The following is a 19,754-nucleotide window of genomic DNA, read 5'->3' on the forward strand; positions in this document are numbered from 1 at the left end:
ACAACACCATTTATATAAACACCTATCGTGACAGGGCACCCACAGCCAAGTAACAATTACAAATGAATTAAGTCGGCACGGCGGCCCGCATTGACAATGACTTAGGCCTACCTTTGATGATCAAATCACTGAAACACAAAGTCCATCCTCCTGTCCTTCTGGATGAAGCACTTGATGGCGGGTCATGCAGCTGATCCTTTGCCACTCCAGTTTATCATTGTAACTCAATCTTGAAAATGACTCGGTTCATAATTTCGCAACGATGTTATCACTGAAGTGAGCCATCATGAACGAACTTATGCTAATCATAAATCTATCGATCATAAATCTATCGATTATATTTATGATTCGGAAATTATAAAAGCAGGGTAGACATGTGGAGATTATCCGGCTGAACAAAACGTGCATTTATCAAACAGGTTCGTTTTCCACAGACCTTATTTCGAGCTATTTTCCAAAATCCTATGGAGAAATCCCATTGCTTTTTTGTCGAGGGAACCCGAGCGCAGCTTACTTTTAGGACGCGTCACTGCAACACTTTGCTTTAAACACATGTATAAACCTCTCAGCGGGCGGAACTTGTCATAAAGTCTGCGGAAATAAAGCCCACCCATTTAGAGGGAAGATATAATTGGTCAATTGTACTGTCATTTGACATTACTCTCTCGTTGAGTTACGATAGCGGGCCCTCTGTGAATGTAGAGAGGGACCAACAAGCTCTCCCGTCTTCACAGTAACTCGCAGAGACGGCATTTAACCCTTCACATTCCAACAGAAACTGAACAGGCAGATTCGAAGGATTTATTTCTTTGGAAATGTTATTTTAAATACAATTAAATGAAGTTATTTTGGTAAAACTAATGAAAAATATAACAAAAAATAAATAAAATATATTTTTTAATGTTTTCAAATATTATTTTTTGGAATATCTTAGGCCTAGAGGGCCCTGACGGCTCGCAATTAAAACTAGAACACCTGGAGTCTCATCTATTTTCATCTATCTGCCTTCTTACTCTTTCTATGTGATGAAGTGCGATATCTAATTTTATCTACAGAGTTGAACAGTGACCTAGAAACTCCCCCCCCCCCAGCAGTAGTGCTGCTCCACTGACCTTGTGATTGTGAATCAACCCCAGAAACCAGGTGCTATTTTTACCTTACCTTTACTAATGAGACCTCACCCTCACAGCTGCAAATCCCTCCAGATAACCCTAGGACTGGTGAATGTTATGGTGTATTCTCTCTCTCTCTCTCTCTCTCTCTCTCTCTCTCTCTCTCTCTCTCTCTCTCTCAGCTTATGCTTATTGATGGAAATATTCGACATTACCTTGTAGCTTGTCTGAAAAAATTGTTAATTTTCGAGTATTTGTCCTTCATTGGAAATAGACAATTGAAATACAGACAGGAAACTACAAAGCAACCCCAGCTGGATTCCACACCAGGTCCGCATGGCTTTTAAAGAGGACATTATGCGAGTGAAATGGCATGGTATCCATGGATCCACGCCACAGGATGTTTTGAGGTAACGTTCTGGGATTGTTCTGTCTGCAATATATCCTCTCCTCCCCTCCAGTGGATACTTCGACCCGGATAATAAAACATGTCATCTTCTGAGGAAGGCTCCAGGTCTACGTGACTGCAGTTTACAACGTTGCACTGCACAGATCGTACCCTACAGAGCACCTCAGGGTGAAACATGTCAGAAAGTATACACGATGCTATCGAGTCACCATGGATCAAAACATTGCTGAATATATTTTCATAAATACAGGCTGGATGCACCGCTCGGTCCTGCAGGGGGTATTTTGTTGCTATCTCACCGGGAAGAAATCATACTTTGAATGAATAGGAATATATCATTTGAAGGAGCACTTTGAGGACATGTGTCAGACGCTGCAGATGAACCTCGACAGGACAGGAATATTAACTCCGAATAACGTCCAATTTTCCTCCATTATTGTTCAGAATATAATATGCACAGGTCTTAAAGGTCCCCTATTATACTGTTGTTTTTCATCAATATATTATAGCTCTCAGATATATACAAAGCATGTCTCTGAAGTGTTTGGCTCGAAACACCAAACAGATCATGCCAGCATTACCCATAATCCCCTCTGTTTCAGCTCTGTTTCAAAAGTGCTGATTCTCTGTCTGTTACTTTAGATGAAAATAAGGAGCCCCTCCCCACGCCCCTCTGAGAGACATTTGGTTACAAAGAACTCAATGGTGCTCTAGGAGGAGACTCAGCAGGTGATAAGGGGGGGGGGGTTACCTTGGTTGGTGATTGGCTAATGGTTACACAAGCCAAAAAATCGTTATGACATCATCAAGTGTCGAAAATCTGATCAGCTCATTTTCAGACAGGTTTTTATAGAAATGGATCAGGACAAAAAGAGAGAGAATCTTTTCTCCTGATACTTTCAGAGTCTCTTTCCACAGAGGGGACACATGTTGATGTAGAAGAGACATGAAGAAGAGGGGACACATGTTGATGTAGAAGAGACATGAAGAAGAGGGGACACATGTTGATGTAGAAGAGACATGGAGAAGAGGGGACACATGTTGATGTAGAAGAGACATGGAGAAGAGGGGACACATGTTGATGTAGAAGAGACATGGAGAAGAGGGGACACATGTTGATGTAGAAGAGACATGAAGAAGAGGGGACACATGTTGATGTAGAAGAGACATGGAGAAGAGGGGACACATGTTGATGTAGAAGAGACATGGAGAAGAGGGGACACATGTTGATGTAGAAGAGACATGGAGAAGAGGGGACACATGTTGATGTAGAAGAGACATGGAGAAGAGGGGACACATGTTGATGTAGAAGAGACATGGAGAAGAGGGGACACATGTTGATGTAGAAGAGACATGAAGAAGAGGGGACACGTGTTGATGTAGAAGAGACATGGAGAAGAGGGGACACATGTTGATGTAGAAGAGACATGGAGAAGAGGGGACACATGTTGATGTAGAAGAGACATGAAGAAGAGGGGACACGTGTTGATGTAGAAGAGACATGGAGAAGAGGATTCTGCATAATAGGAGACCTTTAAATGGTATGTTCCTGGTCAACAAGAGCACGCATCTTATTGCGTGTTGATGATCCACGACCTGCAGTGAGTGCGTTATTTTGGTTTATAAAATATAATAAAGGAATAACCTTCAATGTTCTAACACATTTACAGAAATTAAATGAAAATGAAAATATTAAATATAAAATAAAAATACAATAAAAATAATATTAAATAAAATAAAAATACAATCAATTGGAATAAAACCCATAAAGTACAAATCATAAAACCAAAATACAGCTAAAATATAATAAAGTAGAATAAAATCCAAATGAATAAATAAAAATGTAATAGAATAAAAATAGAAATAATGTAAAATATAAGAAAGTAAATAAACCAATATAAAAAACAAATTAAATTAAATAAATGTAACAGAATATATTTGTTAAGTTACCCTCCCTACGCTGGTGTTAAGGTAACACAGCGAGCGCACACACACAGCACTAAGCTGACAACAAGCCTCGCCTGCCATCCACCACTGACTGACGAAACACAATGCAACACTGACAGAGTTGGAGCTCCAGTCCTGCAGAAGCGTCCGTCCTGAGACAGCAGCTGGCTCACTCTCTGCTGGCAGCTGAGCTCAGATCAGTTATGTGAGCAGTTGGTGGAAGCTTATCTAAAGCACATTACAATACCAGGAGTGAATACAGCGGCTTTGCAGGGATTCAAACCCCCGGACGCTGGTAGTATTAGAGCGCCGCTCCACACAGCTTTATTAAAGATCAAAGCAAACTCTTTATTATGCAGCACGCTACGACAGGTCTTCTGTGACACATCGCATTCAAAAGACTCTTGTCCTATTATCTGAAACCAATTACACGTTACGAGGCGCCTTCAGACATCGACTCTCCATCGTGTAAAGGTGGTCATTAATTAGTGAAGACCGTGATCTGTCCGTGCACATCTGTCCTGCAGACGTCAATATTGTGCACATCTGCGTGGCGATATTGTCTTTACTGCAATTCTATAATTATCTTGAGATCCATGTATGTGCGCACGATGCATATTAATCAACAGGATGTCATTGGAATGGCACAGTTCATTTAATTCATGTTAAAATAATCAAGTTATGCTTTAAAATTCTCCTCTCTACTTTCACTCAGAATAATAAGAACATTTGTTGCATGATCACTAATTTTGCTGTTTATTATTAGTGTTTTTCTGTAACTCAAGATGTCTTTGCAAGGATAAGAAAAGCAAAAGGCAGCAGAGAGCTCAGGGAAATGTAAATGGGTTACTTTATCTTATCTGACCTGAAAGGGAAGGTTTAATAAAAATAGAAATATTTCAAAAGGCTGTCTCACACTAAGCGTAAGCTGTCCTTGTTAATGACTTCCCTTTCCTTCCCCATTAATCTCAACTGAAAGTTAAACTCAAGCAATTTAAATGTTAACGAGGGCTGGCTAATATATCAAGACAAGATCTCAGCTTTCATTTTGGGATATAAGTGTTATTACACTGCAGCAAATAAAAAATCTGCAAATAGAGAAACATCTTATCCAAATTGAGCATATACTAAATGTGCTGCATAAAAAATAAATCTGCAAGAAGCTCGAAACACAAGGGAAACGAGGGGACACTAAAAAGTGACGCACACAGCTGGGACCGGGAGACTAAATTGGCCAACTGTCACTCTTAAAATGTAGTTGCATTGACTTATTTTAACAATGCAGATCTGCTGTAAGCTAGCTAGCTAACGAAGCTAACCTAGTCATTTCAAATACACTGACAAAACCTTACAATTATGAAACAGACTAACTATTCCAACAGTGACAATTTTATAATCCTAAAACATCAACAAGTGCATAACTTGTTAGTGTCCCCTGGTTTTGGTTATATGTTGAGCTTCTTGCTGCTTTTTTAGTATTTGCAGTTTTGTTTATGCAGCACTTTTAGTAAAAGATGCACATGTTTCATGTTTTGGTCAAGATGCATATTTGTATTTTAATTCTTCTGAAGCTGCAGCGCGTTTCTAAATGTTTAGGGCTGTTGTAGCGTGTTTGCACCTGTTGGCCTCCGTAGATAACAGTTGGTCATTATATCCTCCTTCCTGACCCAAATGACACTGGGTGAATATTGTTTTTGAAAGCACGTACAATATCTCCATCGAAGTATTTGGTCAAACATATCACAATATTGGATTGTCTCCATTTCGCCTGGCCTCTAACGTCAGATTCTGCAGGACATGCATTATCCTTAATCCATGGGGCAAATAGCTGACATGGTTTCAGTTCACCCTCTGACAAAAATAATCTCATGGGAAATATTTTTGGACAGAAACAACCTGAAGTCCTTCACTGAGGACAAGGACAGACAGGATCGATGGGGGAATGTGAGACAGGAGGTTGTGAGATGGAGGTCAAAACAACGAGAAGGGAAATAATGATTAGAGGAGTGTTGTGTGAACACAGGGGGAAAGTCTTTCCGTTTCATGCTTTCTAAATTATTCCCCCGTTTCCTGCCAACTCTTCAGGCACCTCATTATGAAACCCAGTGGGGAGGTCTATTCCTAACCTGCTTCTGCACACGTCATGCTAAGAAAAACCTGATTCCCAGAGGAAGGGAACGAGGTATATGGAAAGAAAGTAGCTCTGCTAGTTCGCAAGATGGTAACGACATAGTATATTCACATCAAACCATTTGAAGGGAACATAAAAAAACTGCAGGTGTGTGGAGAAAAGATTAAGTGTGTCTGTAAAACACTTAAAGAGGCCCTATTATGGTTGTTGAGGTTTTGCCGTTCCTGTAGTGTGTTGTTTAAGTGTTTGTGCATGTACAGGACATTTCCGTAATTTAAAGGTCACATGTCATGGCCATTTCCACCGATCATAATTCCATTGTTGAGGTCTACTAGAATAGATTTATATTGTGCAATTTTCCAAACTCACATTGGTTTCTCATACAGCATCTCTGTAAACTACGTGTATCCACTGAATGTCACTCTCTGCCTTTAACGGCTCGTTGTAGCTCCAATAGAGAGGCGAAGTCACGCCCATCTACTTCCGGCCCATGGGACCCCGGAAGCGAAAAATTTACATTGAATTCAATGGAGAGAGAAAACGTATCTTTTGATCCCGTTTGAATTGTGCTACGAACTACACATATGATGTTTGTCAATCTTAAACAATAAGTTCCATGTTAAAAAAAGTCACATTTTGTCGTAAAACTGTTGAAATATAAGACTATGAAAAATACGCGACTACAAAGACTACAAATCCCAAATCCCATTCTGGCTCGCGTAAGTGATGTCACAGGCGATAATGCTCCAAGTGGTTGCGACTCGTAATTAAAGCGAAGAAGAAGAAGAAGATCTCATAACTGATTTATTCCCTCCAATAAATAAGAGATTGCTAAAAATAAATTCACTTTTACAAGATGCCTGTGTGCTTTGTACCAGGTTGTAATCACATAAGTGATCATACTTATAGATCATAGCTCGTTCTATCGCTTCCCGTCTGATGAAAGGACCAGGAGTCGCTGGACCAAACATATCAGGTAATACACATGTTGTGCATGGAACACAGTCAAGCTAGCTACATAGCTAGTAGCGAGCACGTTAGTTAGCATCACATTACTTAGCCTTGTCATTTGTATTAGCCTTAACATGAAGTGAACCCAAATGTTAAACAGTAAGAGTAGTCATGATGGTAAGTATTTTGTGAAACATTTGAAGAGGAGCCTATCGCCCCCTCCACCAGGTGCTAAGGGGGCGGGAGGTAGGCTAACGGCACATTAGCATCTGCGATCTTTTCTACTTAATGCTATCTGCTCAAATGGTTAACATTGAACATTAAAAGATCAGGCAGTTCAGGGAGAGTCGAAGGAAGGAAGGCAGGCAGGCAGCTTTGCATGACATTTATTTATTTATAGAAGGACCATGCATACAAAAACATTAATCTCAGCAAAGAGAAGAGATGCAATATGCCAGATTATAGCTAATAGCTAATTTCCATCTGTGGTACATTCTTCTGGATGTGTTTCATTGTGATGATAGTGAGTCAATCTGTTTGTTGGAAAGACAGTAGTTGAGTGATTACTGATAGAACATTATTAAAAGAGATAATTATTCAAAGTGTTGTTACTTTAAAGTGTTGTTACTGACCTTTTTCTCTTTTATTTCCTTTACCTCACCTGTAACTGCTGAGACCCTGAGGAACATGCACACTGGACTGACCTGCTCTGGCAACCTGATTTCCACTGTACGTAATAGTATTTGGTTATGGTATATTATTTATATACATCAAAGGCACAATGCACCCCCCAGAGACACACATGTATTGAGTGTGATATTGTGCATAGGTCATGTGAAATCATCTTTACACACTAGAAAACTGTAGGAGCGGCAACTTGTTTTGAAATTGAATTTTTAATATCCGATAATGAAGTTGATTTGTTTTCTTTATTCTTCTCTCTTCCCAGCTCCATCCATCACCATGCTCTGTTCCTGCAGGTCCTGCTTGCTAATCAATGCTCATATTTTTTTACACAATTACAAATAAAGTCAATGTATTGTATGACATGAAGTTGTGTTTCATTCGGAGTCAATAATACATTCATTCTGCCTTCAACTGCACAATGATTGTGGACTGCACCGACATCCATGTAGCTGCCCCCCCAGTAAGATGAACCAAGCAAAGAGGGTCGCCATCATGCCTAAGGACATCCAGCTGCATCCGCGAGAGAGGGCTTAAACTGACCTGAGACCAGCACACCCAAACACAACGGCTCTTTTAAGAGCCACCTACAGTTTCAAAGAGTTGCAATCCTACGTTATTATAATTATTAAACTGGTTCATGTATCACTTAGTTTACTGAACCGTGATGAATGAAAGAAATTAGTGAGGTAGTGGTTTAAAGACATTAATATATGAGTAACAGGTCAGTGTGTAAACACAAGCTTCTGTCAATTATGGATCACTCAAACTATTTATATAAAAATAAAGTTCTAAAACAAGTATTCGGTATATTCCTTGATAGCTTTTGGAGAAGGTTGTTTTTAAGTTTACTAAAATCTATCGTTTCAACTGTTTCACTTTATAAAAAGGAACAGGTGAGTAGAGCATTATTGAGTTTCTTATTCTGTCAGTAAATTATCCAAATTAAATGTTTATCATTATTTTAGTCAACCCTAAACAAATTGATTGTACCTTTTTAATAATGACCTTACATGGTCGCCACAATTAAATTAACTTCAGAAAATCAAATCAATTAATTTCTCCAACAGTCAACTATTTTCATAAAGAATATATATATTTTTCAAAGTCAACTTTATTGTCAATCTTACTCAGTTTGTGTTTATAGACAGAGAGATCAAAAAGACTTTTAAATCAAATAAAATTATACAATTTACAGATATGTATACAAATATATATATATATATATATATATATATATCCTATATACACCATCATGTATAATGATGGTGGACACTTCACTGTCTGGATGGCAGCTTGCTGGTCTCTGCTCAGTCGCATTGAGGCAAGCATTGCCTCAAGCCCCCGACCCCCATGCCCCTTCACCAGCTCCGGCACGGTGACAATGGCCTGACAAAAGCCATGCCATGCCACACTGTGCGCCCCTCAGTGCAGACCTGAACCAGTCTACATCCTGATTGGCGATGTCTCTGGCCAGTGGGTTGTATGTCTCCTCTCACTGTTGGTAAAGTTGAGACACCGGCTGGACTACTTTGGAAGTGCCAGGCTTCCTCCACTGGCACTCAACATCTGTGGAGCTGATCTGCCAATGCTGCAGCGTGGCTGCATTTGTACATCCCCCGTGCACAATCACAGACAGCGCTCTGCATCGCGCCATCGTCTCCCATGCAGATCTGTACAAATAAAGTAAGTACCATGTTTGTTAGCATGCTATAATAGATTGAATGAGCAATAATACAAGGATGGTCTGGATCTGGGGGGGGGAGGGGTTGTTTTTCCATAGTTTTGTCCTCTTGTCTGATTGTTGTTATTGTTTGTTTTTTCTGTATTTTTTGTAATGTGTGTTGTACTGGTTGTGATTGTACATTGTATTTTTCTAAATGTGTATGAATACATTTTTGAAAAACATTTGATCAACAATAAAAAAGGATCTGGTCAGGATCTAGACTCAGTGTGTAGTTTATTAATTAATCAATGCTCTCTACATTAGGAAAACACATACCAGTGTACCAGAGGGAGTCACACACAGCTGTGCCTGGATAACCAAACAAATTGACAAGATAACCAAAACCCTTGAATCTACACACAGCAAATAAACTCAAATGACACAACGAGATGTAAAAGGAGATCACACATACAGTATAGTCGATATAAAACTGGCCGCTTCAATCTGAAGAGCAACTAAAACAAAACACGGGAGTGTACCTTGTTCTTGTGAACACTAATGTTATCCACAGCATACACAGAGACCACGAAGTTCTTAAGGAGAAAACTAGTTACTGAAACAAAACACGTTAGTGTACCTTGTTAGCTAATGTTAGCTAGCTGACATTAACGTTACACATTGCACTCATATTACTCACCAACATCTTGTAAAGCCGGTCCCGCTGCTCTTACAGAACCGACTAACTCCCCTTTCGTGTATGTCCAGCTCTCAACGTGTCCAGACTTGTAGTGATGTTCACCTCGTTTTATACTTTTATTCTCATTCTGAAAGAAACAGGTGAAATTTGCTAACGTGACGGCCGTCTTTGTGATGGTGACGCGTATTGTGCGAGACCAGAGACCTGTAGTTCACTCAGCGGTTTCACACAAAAACATTTGTAACTTCACAGTTTTACGACACATTTTTATTTTTTTGACTTGCAAAATATTCTTTTAAATTGACAAACATCATATGTGTCATTCGTGGCACAATTCAAACGGGATCAAAAGATAACCTTTCTCTCTCCATTGACTTCAATGTATAATTCTACGCTTCCGGGGTCCCATGGAGGCTCCCGGAAAGGGAGGGACTTCGCCTCTCTATAGCTCCAGCCCCCCTCCCTGTGAGCACAGTGTGCTCTGATTGGTCGGGACGTTGTGAATCGCGCTAAGCTCCGTGGAGGTGTGATTTCCTTGTTTAGCGAAACACAGCGAAACACAGCCAAACTCATCCTGAGCACACACAAAGTCTCAGCCGAAGTAAAAACAATAAGTGTGGCTTGATATTGAGTAAGAAAAAGGTTGATAAACGCTGTGAGAATGGGTCTACAGAGAGAATTTCGCCTCGATCCCAACTGTCTGTTATCAGCCTGCAGCCAGGGAGGAGAAATCAGCAGAGCTGCCTGCACTGAGTGTGTGAGGAAGTCCGTGGATTGGTCAATTTGGACCAATCAGCGGGGGCTTAACTTAACGGCTCCGCGGACGTAACGTAACGGCTCCACGGATTGGTCCATTTCGTTCTGGGGACGACATGACATCATGATGTACCCGGAAGAATCAAATGGACAATGACGTATCTCCAACGAGGCATTTTGGGGAGGTATTTTCTGTGTTAGAGTTTTACTCGCTACAGGGTGTACTTTGAGGGTTTTGACTCTGCAGACCGTTTACATGCATAAAAACCTTCATAACACACAAGGGGATGTGCGTTAACCGGAAAAGCACGACATGGGATCTTTAAGTTACAAAATGTTTCTAACATAAAACTAATTTCACTTTAAAATAAATAATTTAGACGGTCAGACTTTGGAAATAAAATATCAAGAATAAATGAATACATTCTCAAAGTAATATGGAAGACGATGAGGGCCACTACATTTTTTGTTTATCTGACCAAAGTGATTTTTGAAATTAAAGTCGGAATTTTGAGAAAAAAGTCAACATTTTGAGAAAAAAGTCGGAATTCTGAGAAAAAAGTTAAAATTCTTAGAAAGAAAAAACTTCTTTATTTTAAATGTGGAGCATGATAGGTGGTGTGTATAAAAGGTTGCTTAAGTTCATCTGACTTTGCTGCGGGAGAAGGAAAAGGTCAGGGTCTATTCTGCAATTTTATAAGATGTAAAACCTCCTCTTCCCATTTTTCTTATCTCAGAGTTCCCCTCTCCCTCCGGCTGCAGAGCGCGGTGGGAGGTGTGATAATGGCCTGCAGCCAGGAGGCGAGTCACACACCAGGCCCGGTTCCAGAACAAAATGACTAAGGGTGCATCTGAGATTAGAGAGGGTGCAGTGGTAAAGTGCTATTTTTATAAGTGGGGAGTGTACCTAACATCCTCTATGGGGGTCCTCACCTCCTCCAAGGGGGTCCGGGGGCATGCTCCCCCGGGAAGATTTTTTTTTAAATATTGAAGTTAAAACCATCAATCTGGTGCACTTTGAGAGCAACATTAAGAGATCTATGGATCTATGTGCTCTTTGCTTGATTATGCCTTCCCAGTCCCTTATCACGTAGCCTAGAAGAGCATGGCGCCAGTTGTTGTAGCCAGTTGTGGTGAAGGCATCTGACTTACTTGAACTGAAATGTCTACATGCATAGCAGAAGATGGCATCTTTTTTACATGAATATTCAGCCAATCTCTGTTTTGAAACCATGAGCTGCAAAATGAGCGCCTCACCCCACAGTACAGGCGAGTTGGGTACTTTTTTTCAATATACCTGGGCAGGCTCTGTTTTGCAGAGGTCCTCTGGCACTTGCGGGCCGCCGAGGGGTGGCAGTGTTTGGGGCAACGAAGACGGCTGTGGCTGCTCCGCCTCTGTGGGCGAGGCGGGCAAAGCCGGCGAGTCGGGCAGGAGGACGTTAGTGTCCACGACAGTAACGTAATGTCCCCATGATCTGAACTGTTATTACCTGCAGTAGATGCAGTGTTACTGCTGGCGATAAGGGCTGGTTGTTTTAACCATTTTCTGATCCATCATTGACTGCTGTGTAAGCACCTTGCCGATGATGAACGCGCAGCGGCACAGGTCACGCGCACCTGACATAATAACGTTACTTACTGTTTAAATTGATCAAATAAATGCAGCAGACAATGCTATTCAACCACAATTACAATTTATTTTATTTCAAATATATTCTTCTTCTTCTTCTTCTTTTTATTATTATTACTACTATTGTTAGTAATAGTAGGCAAAATGTAATATTTTTCACTTTTCATTTTTTTCACTTTTACTTTTCATTTTTCAAATGAGGGTGCATAACGACTCAACTGCACCCCCGTAGAACCGGGCCTGTCACACACACACACACACACACACACACACACACACACACACACGCACGCACGCACGCACGCACACACACACACACACACACACACACACACACACACACACGCACGCACACACACACACACAGTCATAAAGTATTTCAGTGTGTGGGCGAGCCATCTATCACCATTACAATACCTCACACCAGTAAAAGCAGCAGAGGATTATTGTTGCATTGCATTTCATTTGTCTGCCTAGCAACAGATAATTCCACATCATTGATTTCCCTCAAGATTATTAAAGTGTGTGTGTTTTCCAGTGCATATTTTACTCTGTTCATGCCATCTTTTAGGCTTTTTAAAGCATAACACATGTCATAGTAAGGCACAACATACAACCAAATGAGAAGTGTATGTCCTCTTTGAAGTATCAAAAGTATAAGTATGCAGAATGGCGGGCATTTTAACTTTGTAGTTTGTCAAAGTGGTAATAATAGTGATGAGTAGTAGTGTACTGCATCTTACCATGCACGCATATCACATGTTTTATTAAAAAGTAACTATGGGTGTTATAAATGTAGTGGAGTAAAACGTACAATAATTGCCTCTGAAATGTGTAGAAGTATAAAGTAGCATAACATGGAAATACTTTTTTCAAATTTGGACAAAACAATACTTAAGTATCCTACTAAGTGCACTTTTTTACCTTCCACCACTCTCTCCTGCTGTCTCATCCATATTCTGGGGCTCTGCAGAATGAGTGTAAATCTGATCCAGGGTCCCGTGTCAGCGCAGCCATGAATAATTCACCGTGTTCAGGGCGGCGTGCTCCTTCACACACACACACACACACACACACACACACACACACACACACACACACACACACACACACACACACACACACACACACACACACACACACACACACACACACAGAGTGGGAGCGACCGCTGGGCTGCCCTTGATGTCTCTTTCTGGGTTGTCACAAATATTCTTGGTGCTGAACCATCACTGCTCCGAAAAAGCAGAAAGTTCACTCAAATCAGTGACTGCACAGCGCCACCTGTTGCGAAAAACCAGCCGCATCAATGTGAACGTGTTTCAGAGGGTTGTAGTTCATTTTGTGCCATGGCAAGGTTGTAAATGGACTGTACTTATATAGCGCTTTATCCAGTCTTTACGACCCCTCAAAGCACTTTACATACTACATGTCATTCACCCATTCACACCCATTCATACAGAGCAGTGTACTTTACTCTAGGACCTAACATTCACACACCATGTCATCAGGAGCAACTCAGGGTTAAGTATCTTGCCCAAGGATACATCGACATGTTGACTACATGGGCTGGGATCGAACCCACAACCTTCTGGTTGAAAGACGACCGCACTCCCTCGCAGCCACAGTCGTTGTTGTTCCTCCTGTATGCCTTCTGTTCTCCATGTGATCTTGGATTACTGCAGAAAATAATCTCTGTAGCAAACAAACATTTGTGATACTTACACATTTTGTTCAGCAGGATAATCTCCACATATTAAAACCACTTTAGCTTAGTAACAAGCTAATAAAGGAACTTGACTGTGCCTCATCACTGCTAAACTAAAGACGGCTAATGTTGGACCTGATGTTTAGTCGTCTCATTAGACACTTGTTAGCAACCGCCAGTGTTTACTGAGGCATTTTATGTTGTAGAACAAAACGTTAAAATCTCTTCAGCTTGTCTTAACCACAGAACTTATTTCAGGATAACAACCAGAAACATGTTCGGAAAACCATTGACCTCCAGACCAGGGGACAGGAAGTGGTCAAATGCTAATTCATTTTGGGGTTTATTTTATGTTAACAGTGACGTACTTGGATGTAAGAAAGAACTACAGCTTACATTTCTTGTCTCGACCTCTGGCTAACATCGGGCGTGCTGTAGATGCTCCTAAAAAATGTAATCGAGTTTCATTAATTAAATCAAGTAAGTTAAATAATACAGTACTTCCTTGTTTCCTTCAATTGCAAACTAGTTATGTATGTTTCCACAAAAGGAGCTTTCTCTTTAATCGATGTTTCTTCACTACTTCATCGAGCTGTGGGAGGTCAGGTTTTAATTGTATTGGATCACCACAGTCACCCTTTCAGCGGTCTGACCCTTTGACCCCTTTCCTTTTTACAGTTTAAATATTGTGTTCACATTACCTTAGTTAAGATATTCTCAGAAGTAGTATCTTTGTTACAAGTAAAAGACCTGCAATCCAAATTCTACTCATAACTCAATCCTAAAAATGAATCATAGCAACCAAAAAAGAGGTCACGACAACAACTTGAATCCAGTTAAAAATAAATTAAGGTTGATATTCTTTTTTCTAAGTCGGTATCTGGCACTGAAATGTTTTCCCTGCTTAACTAAATTGAACAATCATATTAAATATTACTTACATGGCAAAGTTAAATACTTGATTCTGATTGATCAAGTTGGAAATCCCAAGGTCTGCTATGTTTCGCTAGCAGACCGTTGCTAAGGTGAACAGAACGTTGCTAAGGAGGAATCTCTGATTAATGGACATCTGCAGTCATATCAATCCGCAGGAGGAAGTCCGGTCGGTTTAACAAATATTAGTTGTTATCCATCAGAAAACACCATGGAATATTTTTTTAATACTTATTTTTAGAGAGCACTAAACTTTGGATTCATGGTGGCTAAATCACTTAATCAATCAATCAATCAATCAATCAATCGATCTGTCATTTTAAGTTAGGTTGATTCTGATTGATCAATTTGGAAACTCCAAGGTCTGCTTTTTTTCGCTAGCAGACCGTTGCTAAGGAGAACAGAACGTTGCTAAGGAGGAATCTCTGATTAATGGACATCTGCAGTCATATCAATCCGCAGGAGGAAGTCCGGTCGGTTTAACAAATATTAGTTGTTATCCATCAGAAAACACCATGGAATATTTTTTTAATACTTATTTTTAGAGAGCACTAAACTTTGGATTCATGGTGGCTAAATCACTTAATCAATCAATCGATCTGTCATTTTAAGTTACGTTGATTCTGATTGATCAATTTGGAAACTCCAAGGTCTGTTATTTTTTGCTAGCAGACCGTTGCTAAGGAGAACAGAACGTTGCTAAGGAGGAATCTCTGATTAATGGACATCTGCTTAACTGAACAATCGTATTAAATATGACAGTGCGTTAAACCATTAAGAATAGGGAAACAAGCCAAACAAATATTTGAAACCATTGAATTACATTAAATCAAAATTGGGTTCGTAACCAAAGTTGATTTTAATATAAAACACATGCCGGGTTTCTGCTTGATTCCTTGAAATTAAAGGTAAATATTGTGCGGTCGTATTTAAATCCTGACAACAACAATCAATGAGTGTTCTGAAGTGGAGCAAAAAGGTTTGTGTTGAATAAGAGTCAGATGTGTGCAAACATGACTAAGGACTTTATTAACCAAATCATTTCCCCCGTAATATCCACAAATAAAAGTGATCTCTTTATATATATTCACATTGTATAATTTCATAGTGTGACAAAAAAATTCTCTTTTTTTTTCATTTTTTTTTTGGATTTCCAGCCATTCCTATTAATTGTCATTTGTTCAGTCGCCATGCAGTCGTCGGAAAGGTTGAAAAACATTACGCTTGGTCAGCATTGGCGCTCGTCTCCTCTGTCGGCTCCTCGTGGTGCTAAAAACGGCCAAATCACAGATTCCATCACACTGCGACAATAAAATAAAAAATAAATTAAGAAAGCAACGATCTCTTGCAGAGTCCTCCTCCTCCCTCTCCCTTCTTCTTGTTTTTTTAAAAGATATTTTCTTTTTTTAACATAATAATAATTGTAACTATAATTGTCCTTGATATAAATTCATAGGTAATTTTTTCTCTTTCTCAAATTTTAAATAAATCATTTTGGCAATTCTCACATGTCGTCACTTTAGAATAAAAGAATACTCGAGTAGAAAATAAAAGCTGTGAGAGAAAACTGATCAGGAGAGGAGCGAAGGAGCGAGAGATGAAAAGCAACAGAGAAGAGCGAGAGAGGAAGGAAAGAAAAGAGTGAAAGAAAGAAAAGCATCCACTTCAGACGCATGTCGGAAACGGCTCTATGTACAACATGTTCTGTTGCGGTAAACTGTCTCCCTGTGTCTCTGTCTCCGTGTGCAGCAGTCCGTGTGGCCCAGTGTTATACCAGAGTGTAGGACTTGGCGTAGGGGTTGTTGCTCTGTTTCAGGTGTCCTCTGGAGTCCAGCAGGGACTCCTGGGAGGTGCTGAGCTTGGCAGCCTGTGCTTGGGCCAGGTCCCCCGAGGAGGGAGCGTCCGCCCGGACCTCCCCCCGCGCCTCCCCCCTCTCCCGGGCATCCCTGTGGGGGAGGGTGGAGGCGGTTCCTGGCTGCCACTGCTGCACCTCCCTGGGTGACGGCACTTCCATGGGGGTGGGCTCCATGGGCGGGGGCCTCTTCAGGGTGCGGCTCCTCTGGGGCTCCAGGCAGGTCTGGCCCATGGCTCCTCCTCCCACTCCTCTTGTCTCCCCCGATGCACCACTTCCTCCTCCCCCCCCCTCCTCCTCCTCCTCCTCCTGCTCCTATGCTGCTGCCGCTGCTGCAGCTGACGCCTCCACCTCGAGGCGGCACGCCCCGGTTCAACAGGAAGTCCATACGGAGGTAAGGAGGCAGGTGGACCAGCTCTCCTGCTGCAGGACACAAAACAGGAGACAAAAGTGTTAAAGGGGCGCTATCCTGCTTTTTGGGGTTATCCCTTTCCTGTAGTGTTCTAGAGGTTTGTCGATGGTCTGCAAAGGCTCACATCCCTGTGTTCCCCCCCAGCCTGAAGCGCCTCCATTGGACTCCTTTGTTTACTTCCGGAACATAGTGACATCACTATATAACAGTTGCGATTCTACTGGCTAGCGCTCCAACACATTGTAAGTGATAGGCTAAGGGGCAGGACATCTATAAGTGGTTGACCAATCACAAGAGAGCTAACCAATCAGAGCAGACTGGTCTCTGGTTTCAGACAGAGGGGGAAAAGAGGTGCTGCAGCACAGGCAGTATGAGAAAAATAAAGAGCTTTGTGAACATGGAAACTGTGGAGGCACAAAAGTCTTTCAGTGAAAATTAACAGACCTCTGAAAAATCTAAAATATGAAATGTCCTATTTGCACAATTTAGCAAACAACAAAAAACAAAGAGGCCTCGGTACATTATTTAAAATGCTTTGAAATAGGATTTTAAGACACATCCAATAAAGTGTGACTGCAAACAAAATATTGCCACGACAGTCTGCTGCTGTGTGATAATGGGGTCAGTTTGGACCCCTGATGATTTTCACCACTCGCCTCCACACACTCCCCGCTGTGTAAGTATGTGCTCCTAACAGCTCAGAGTTTCTCCACACACTCCATTTTATATTCCAGGGTTTAAATTAGCAGCATTTATGGTTGAGAATCCATCTTTACCTCACACTCACACTGTAACATTTGTTCACCTCAGGGCTTTATGCGATTATGATTCACTTAACTGTTTTCTGAATGTTTATACCAATATCAATATCCCACCAAGAGTGAATCTATTTGACTTAATAGGAAACATGTAATAGGCATCTGAATATCACATCATTCATTTTCTGGGAATGATACAATGATTAAGTTATTGTGTTTTCTCACGGTGAAGAAGCAGAATGATGTCTATAAATCCTACAAAGAAATCTGGCATGAATTGTTAGTTATCAAATCCTTTCTCTGCAGCATGTTTTAGGGAACAGCAGGAGATGTGAACATGGAGTCTTATCAGGAAACCTGTGGGTCAGATTGAGTATCCTAACTAGGTGATAAAGCTCGATTATAGGCGGTCTTGTCAATCTTTAAGTAATTATCTGAATTGTTGGATCAGAGGTAGATAAAACTCGACGCTTTGATTCTGTTCAGTGACTTTATGGCTTCTACTGCTATTGTATCTATTTCACTGATGGGACATTCTGGTGTTAAAGACTCTCTTAAAGTGTAATTATAACTAATCCTAAAGTAATGAAATGTTTTGATGATGAAAATCCCATTGGAGGGTTTTTACAACATCACTCAGACACACATATCTGCTGAGTTGATATTATTTGAGTTATATAATTATTTATAACACGGCCTAGTTAAATACTTGATTCCGATTGATCAATTTGGAAATTCCAAGGTCTGCTATTTTTCGCTAGCAGACCGTTGCTAAGGTTGGCTGGAAAAGCTTCATATTGTAAGGCTTCATCCCGCCATCACTGCTGTAGATGCTCCTAAAAAATGCTATCGAGTTTCATTAATTAAATCAAGTTAAATAATACAGTACTTCTTTGTTTCCTTCACTTGTATTGCAAACTAGTTATGTATGTTTCTACAAAAGGAGCTTTCTATTTAATCGATGTTTCTTCACTACTTCATCGAGCTGTGGGCGGTCAGGTTTGAATTGTGTTGGATCTCCACAGTCACCCTTTCAGCGGTCTGACCCTTTGACCCCTTTCCTGTTAAACATGTTTTTACAGGTCAAATATTGTGTTCACATTACCTTAGTTAAGATATTCTCAGAAGTAGTATCTTTGTAAGGTAAAAGACCTGCACTCCAAATTCTACTCATAACTTAATCCTCAAAATGAATCATAGCAACCAAACAAGAGGTCACGACAACAGCTTGAATGCAGTTAAAAATAAATGAAGGTTGATATTCTTTTTTCTAAGTCGGTATCTGGCACTGAAACGTTTTCCCTGCTTAACTAAATTGAACAATCGCATTAAATATTACTTACATGGCCTAGTTAAATACTTGATTCAGATTGATCAATTTGGAAATCCCAAGGTCTGCTATGTTTCGCTAGCAGACCGTTGCTAAGGAGAACAGAACGTTGCTAAGGAGGAATCTCTGATTAATGGACATCTGCAGTCATATCAATCCGCAGGAAGAAGTCCGGTCAATTTAACCTCCGCTGTGGATAACAAACATTAGTTTTTATCCATCAGGAAACACCATGGAATATTTTTGGAATAATTATTTTTATATTTTTTGGAGAGCACGAAACTTTGGATTCATGGTGGCTAAATCACTTAATCAATCAATCGATCTGTCATTTTAAGTTACGTTGCTGTCGCCGCAGTTCCAGCTGTTGGCGGGAAGCAATATGATATCATTTTTAAATCAATAAAATATCTAAAAACCAATATTGACAAGTGAAGTCTCTGGTTTATTTAGTATTCAGCTGTTTAATATTATTACTGCAAAAGGAACACCGACAGGGTGAGTCCTTCTCCTGCACACTACATCAACAAGTGTTTACAGGCCAACATGGTATCATTTAAAAATCCATTTTCAGCAGGTGTTCTCTCACCCACAGGTGCCAAAGCTTTCAAATGCAGTCGACGCATGCAAAAATGTAAATACATACTGTATGAACGTGCACACTGAGCGTTAATGGCAGCCCCCTGACGTGCAACATGTGACCTTGGAGAATGGATTTCTGGGATCAGGAGGAGAATGAATAATTCACTGTGTTTTATAATAAGTCCTATTAGTGCCA

The 19,754-nt window shown here is 40.5% G+C and overlaps 1 protein-coding gene across 1 annotated transcript in view; it reads right to left on the reverse strand.

Moving 5' to 3' along the window:
- Positions 1-15,628: 15,628 nt before the first annotated feature.
- Positions 15,629-19,754, reverse strand: part of LOC117457717 (cell adhesion molecule DSCAM-like) — a 152,977-nt gene continuing 148,851 nt past the window's right edge. Inside the window, 2 exon segments of the mRNA XM_034097933.2 lie at positions 15,629-16,762; positions 16,764-16,899. Of these exon segments, the coding sequence (XP_033953824.1) occupies positions 16,393-16,762; positions 16,764-16,899 (506 nt within the window). The 3' untranslated portion in view covers positions 15,629-16,392.

This window comes from Pseudochaenichthys georgianus, chromosome 13 (assembly GCF_902827115.2).
Source record: "Pseudochaenichthys georgianus chromosome 13, fPseGeo1.2, whole genome shotgun sequence".
In the NCBI taxonomy this organism is placed as follows: Eukaryota; Metazoa; Chordata; class Actinopteri; order Perciformes; family Channichthyidae; genus Pseudochaenichthys; species Pseudochaenichthys georgianus.